The 5,666-nt window shown below is 42.6% G+C and overlaps 1 protein-coding gene across 2 annotated transcripts; it reads left to right on the forward strand.

Annotated features, from left to right (window-relative positions):
* The first annotated feature begins 2,221 nt into the window (after nucleotides 1-2,221).
* Nucleotides 2,222-4,025, forward strand: LOC110287437 (testis-expressed protein 13C-1-like). Of its 2 annotated transcripts, XR_002377212.1 has the most exons (3): nucleotides 2,222-2,909; nucleotides 3,007-3,130; nucleotides 3,926-3,952. XR_002377212.1 is itself a non-coding variant. In XM_021154058.2 (2 exons), the coding sequence occupies exons 1-2, from the start codon at nucleotides 2,300-2,302 to the stop codon at nucleotides 3,973-3,975; spliced, it is 660 nt and encodes a 219-aa protein (XP_021009717.1). In that variant the 5' UTR covers nucleotides 2,222-2,299; the 3' UTR covers nucleotides 3,976-4,025. The 2 variants fall into 2 exon arrangements, 1 of the variants encoding a protein (XP_021009717.1); XM_021154058.2 differs by lacking the exon at nucleotides 3,007-3,130 and having other exon boundaries at nucleotides 3,926-4,025.
* Nucleotides 4,026-5,666: the final 1,641 nt, after the last annotated feature.

The following is a 5,666-nucleotide window of genomic DNA, read 5'->3' on the forward strand; positions in this document are numbered from 1 at the left end:
AGGAATTTTATTTAGCCAGAATGAAAAGTGAAATTATGGCTTTTGCTAGAAAATGGATTCACTTGGAACGCATTAACATAAATTATGCGAGTCAGAAAGACAAATATCATAGGTCTCCTCTCATATGTAGAACTTAGATTTAAAGTAATATCCAAGTGTAGATAAGTGTGTGTAGGAGACTACAGGCTATCTTAAGTCAGGGAGAGAGTAATTGAATACATGTGACATGAAAGCAGAAGTGTGAACCATTTGAAAGGGGAGGGAAAGTGGCCAGAGAGAAGGAGGAAGCAGGAGGAAGCAGTTGGGAAGGAGGATGCATCAGAACAAACCACAGTGACTATTTGGAAAGAGGAAGAAGGAGACAAGGAGGTAGTGTCTGTGTGCTAGAGAAGTGACTATAACCAAAACTCATATATCATATATAAAAATGTTACAATAAGATCCACTAATTTCAACTGAGGTGGGGGTGGCACATGCTTTTAATCTCAGCCCTTGGGAGGCAGAGGCAGGTAGATCTCTCTGAGTTCAAGGCCAGCCTGGTCTACAGAGGGAGTTTCAGGACAGCCATGGATACATACAGAGAAACCCTGTCTTGAAAAACAAAACAAGATAAAAGATCTATTAATTTGGTTTTTTGTTGTTTGTTTTATTGACAGGGTCTTACTAAATAGCCCTAGCTATTCTGGACATCACAATGAAGACCAAGCTGACCTTAAACTCACTGAGATCTGCCCACCATGTGGATCCTGGGAACCAAACCCAGGTACTCTGGAAGAGCAGCCAGCTCTCTTAACTGCTGAGTCATCTCTCTAGCTATACCTAACATATGTAATTATAAAACATATATGAACCTTTTTTGTAAAGGTCAAAAGAAAACCTAAGCCAATATGGAATCTGAAAGAAGGCATAGACAACAGAACCATACTGTTCTGAAACATCACAGAAGAACCACCTGCCAAACACAGCTTTCAATGTAAGGTAGAAACTGCTGCCTACCTTTGGAATTTTCACTCAAGTTTTGGAGTGAAAACCAAAGTGTAGCATTGACTGGTGATGGAACAATGGGGTGGTGTTGGCAAATGCAAGAAATGGGACAAAAAATGTGTTTAAGCATGGAAGAAGGAACTTGACCAGTTTTACTGAATTGAATAAGTTATCCAGTAGCACAAGAGAGGGGTGTTATGCAGGGGAAACGGGTAATGAAATACCCTAAAATCCTCAAGGAAAGTCATCGTGGGTGCAGACCAATACTTCTGGCACAGAGGAGGATCAGTAGTGAGTCTGAGCTATGTAGCAAGAACCTGTCTTGACAAATAGAACAGACAAACAAACATAAAAACCCCGAGAAAAATAAAATAGAAAGTCCTGGCATCTAGAACAAATTGGGCGTTTAAAAGGAAAACTGAGGGAGTTCTGTCACTCATGTGTGACTTGGGGAACTTAGTACTGCATAAAAACTTCAATACAGAAAAAGTGACAGGGAGCTGAGTCATAAAGTATTCCCCCAAACATCCACTTTCTCCAATTCCAGGTTGGAATTTCTTGTCAAATCCTAGCTGTGCGGCATCTCTAATGCTGTGTATCTCAGCACTCAGGAGATGGTAGCAGATGAATTGAAAGTTCAATGCTAATATGGGCTCTACAGGGTGATGTGGCCTTTCAAAAGAAATGGAAGATGGAAAGAAAGAAGAAGAGAAGGGGGAGGAAGGAAAGAAGGAAGGAAGGAAGGAAGGGAGGGAGGGAGGGAGGGAGGGAGGGAGGAAGGAAGGNGGGAGGAAGGAAGGAAGGAAGGAAGGAAGGAAGGAAGGAAGGAAGGAAGGAAGGAAGGAAGGAAGGAAGGAAGGAAGAAGGAGGAAAGGAAAAAGAAAGAGGAAGAGGAGGAGGAGGAGGAAGAGGAGGAGGGAGAAAGAGAAAAAAATCCATGCCAGATAGGGTGCAGCTAGGGTGCTACCGTTCAGAAACTCTCAGGAAACTATGGATTCACTGCTGTTCCAGAACAGTTGTACTACCATGGCGTACTTTAAAGAGCAGACACCCAACTTGCCAGACAAGCAAGAAATATCTCTTCCACTGCATTTTGGTTCAAGCAAGTCATGAGGCAGGCCTCATAGACCATGTTTATGATGTGGCATGTTAATCTCTTATGTGGGAGGAGTTGGTGTGAGTGGCCCAGTGACTTCAGGGCTTCAGTGTAAGGAGGCAGGGGAGGAAGGAGGGAGGCTCTAGGACCCAGGACTGGACAAGACACTGAGTTGATGGGTGAGCCCATTGCAGTCCACTATTTAGAGCAGGTTTGACCATGGCCGTGGACATTGATGACCCAAAGAGTGGTTTCCGCCACTGCGAAGTGGTTCTGTTCATCAATGAAGAGGTGACACAGAATGGTGGTGGCCCTGGTTTCTACCTGACCTTCCACTCACGGCCCTGGAAGGATATAGAAGATGGCCTGAAGTCTGTAGTGGTTGATACCCAAGTACCGCGTTCCATCAAGAGGGCCTGTGCCTGGAGTGCTCTGGCCCTAGGAGTCAGGGTTGCTATGAGACAGAGAGAAAAACAGTTACAACGTGTTCAGCAGCTGCATGACCGGGTAGAAGAGCTTGAGGCAGCCACCTGGACTTTGGCCACAGACCTGCAACGGCTGCGTGAGGAACGTGATGAAGTGGTCTCTGAGCTTCATAATGCCAAAGAGCACCTGAAGCAAGTGAAGTTTGAGCGAGATATGTTGCAAAGGAAGATCATTGAGTTCGAGCTGTCACAGCAACTCCTTGCCCAGTCACCAGATGCTGATTATCCAGGCACTCCACCAAGGCCTCTAGTTGCCAAAGAAAATAGAGAGGCTCTGGACACAGACTTGCAGAATGGGCAGTGTGCAGTGTGCCCGAAGAAAGACCAGATGGCATCCCTAACAGGTAAGCCAAGATTGCCTAGTCCTTGAGTCGAAGCCCCACAGCCCTGTCTATCAGTGTTCTCTATGACCTTCCTAATGGCATCCCCTCCCCCATCCAGAGTACTCTCAAAAGGGCAAGGAGGCTATCCATCATCCCCTAGCTCGCTAGCTGCTGCAGGATCTCTGTGTCCAGACATGAGGAACCAAATTCATGGACAAAAACAAATCTAGATATAACCAGAGGTACTCGGAAACTTCTTTTTTTTTTTCCTTTTTTTATTGAATATTTTCTTTATTTACATTTCAAATGTTATCTCCTTTCCCCGCCCCCTCTGAAACTCCCATCCCCATCCCCACTTTCCCTGCTTCTGTGAGGAGCTCAGGCTTCTNACTGAATTTAGGGAGGGATAAAATCATTTCTTGGGGCCCCTTGTCAAAGTTTTTCTTTTATTTACATCATAGAATATTTGAAAAGTCAAGTAAAAGCTTTTCACTATTCTACTACCAAGCAATAATCTCTGGGCTTCTTTGCTGAGCTAAGAGATCTAACCCAAGGCCCCAAGAATGCTAGGGCGGTACATCACCACCAAGCTATAGCCTTAATCTGCAATTAACACAGTAAATCTAATTGCACATATGGATATCTTTCTACAGATTCAATTATATATGTGTGTATGTGTATATAATTTCCATTGGTTTTGAGAAGGATGAAATTCTACTGATATGTCAATTTACAAGGAAAACATTTCCAGTTGCAGGTACATTTACAACTGGTCAGTAGTTGACTGCTGTGCATTTAGTTAAAACACAAAAGAAGCTGATGTTATGGAACATTCTCTCTCNTTTTTCTGTACTCTCCTTAACTTCCTTCTTGCATAACCCCAGATCTTCTGCAGGGCATAGCTATGCTTTTAAAATGTAAGATGCAGTGCGTTCTGGATACATTGCATTTTTTTTTGAGAATGCTATTGCTTTACTGTAGTAATTCTTTAATTTGTTTTTATAACATTCACCAACGCTATTCTTTGTGTCTCTAAGTTCTAGATACTCTGTGCGGGGCTGAAGAATTCCCAGCTTCCAGTGTGTGAATCTTCGTGAAATGACTTNCAAAACCAATCTCTGCCTCAGTAAAATCTCAGCTAGGTGCTGCTATGAAAAATAAAATAAAATAAGTGAAGGAATTGGGGAGATGTCTGCATATATATTTTAGGGGAGAAAGCACACAGATTTTGTTATAACTTAATCCATTGACATTGCAGAGTTCAAAGGGATTCACAAGCCAATGTAAAGTTTTAGAGAACATCACAAGTTCATTGAATTTCATTCATTAGTCCACTGAATGGTTACTGATAAATTGACATATAGTAGAAACTACAACTATGCTATCCAGTATGCACACTATAATCCCTTTCGGGTAAGGTTGGCTACATAATAATAGGGAACATAATTTCAGACATAGCATGGCTCATAGTGTCCTCTGTCCTGCATGAAATGCAACCTTTGGACAAACTCAATTGAAAAAAAGAAATCAAGATACATTTCTGTAATTTGGGGTGACAGCATTAAGAGACTTTTATATGGGGAACACTAAAGAACAAAATAGTCTTGATAAAATTTCATGTCTCCCTTTTTCAAGGGATTAACTTGATAACTGAAAATTTGATAAGTTTCCTGTAATTCATAAAACAAATAGTTATTGATTGCTTTGAGTTTGCTAGGTATTGGAACTATATGCTCTATTAACTCATATACATTGTAATCCTTCTTGGTTAGGTCACTAGATGACAAGAATGAGTATAATTTGGAATACAAATTAGATCAGAAGTGCTTTCTCTGCCTTGCATAGAGTGTGGTCCTGAGTAAACCATTAGAAAGAATATCTGTATCTATTTTTGCAATCTGTATTGGGGGCAGCATGAAAGAGATCTTCATGGACCAATTTGAGTGATCAAACTGTTTGTCATCTTAGTCGCTAATTAGACAGATATGAGCAGTGACAAAGACCAGAAAGGTGGACTCGTGAAAATACAGGTAGGGCTTTTCTGATCCTCCAATCATTTCCTCTCTTGAAGGTCATAGGCGTTTCTTCCCACCAGCCTAGCAGAAAAAATCGCTGGGTTTTCTTGAAGGAAGTATTTAGAGGAATGATGGCTCTTCACAACCCTGAACTGCCCCATCCCAAGCCCCTGTCCTGTCAGAAATGGATGAAGAACATCGGGATCACCACAGCCCTCCACACAGAATGTGCCTCCTTGTAGGGGTTAATTACGTTTTAAAAAGAACTGATGTGTGGGGAGCAGGCTTGTAGACTCCTCTTACAGTATGTGTGGGGTTTGCAGGCTTTCTTCTCCCCTGAGTCAGCCGCTGCGAGGCGTGGAGGAGCCAGGGTGGAGCTGGGCCTGAGAGGTTAAATCCAACTTCAGTTTGAACCACAAGTGTTCATGAGTTCCTGGAAGGATCCTGCCCAGATACCCAGGAGCCACTTTTGTCAGAGTTCTTCTTTTCATTAGTAATAGAGTGCACACTTGCCTGGTATGTGTTCTGGGTAGTTTTTATTTCAGATATTTGTTTAGAGATGGCAGCCCCAATCCTCACTGCCCTTGACATCCCAAATAGGTAAAGTTCAGTCTCATTTCCTATTGGAATGATGCTCTTGTGATGATTACCAAGGATTGGAGGCACCTGTGTGGAGCCTTCAATCCATTGTTTTCCCAGTGATCCTCACTATTTGTACTGCATGGGCCCTTGAAAGTGGGCATATCTGTTCTTGAGCTAGGAG

Source organism: Mus caroli, chromosome X (assembly GCF_900094665.2).
Source record: "Mus caroli chromosome X, CAROLI_EIJ_v1.1, whole genome shotgun sequence".
NCBI lineage: Eukaryota > Metazoa > Chordata > Mammalia > Rodentia > Muridae > Mus > Mus caroli.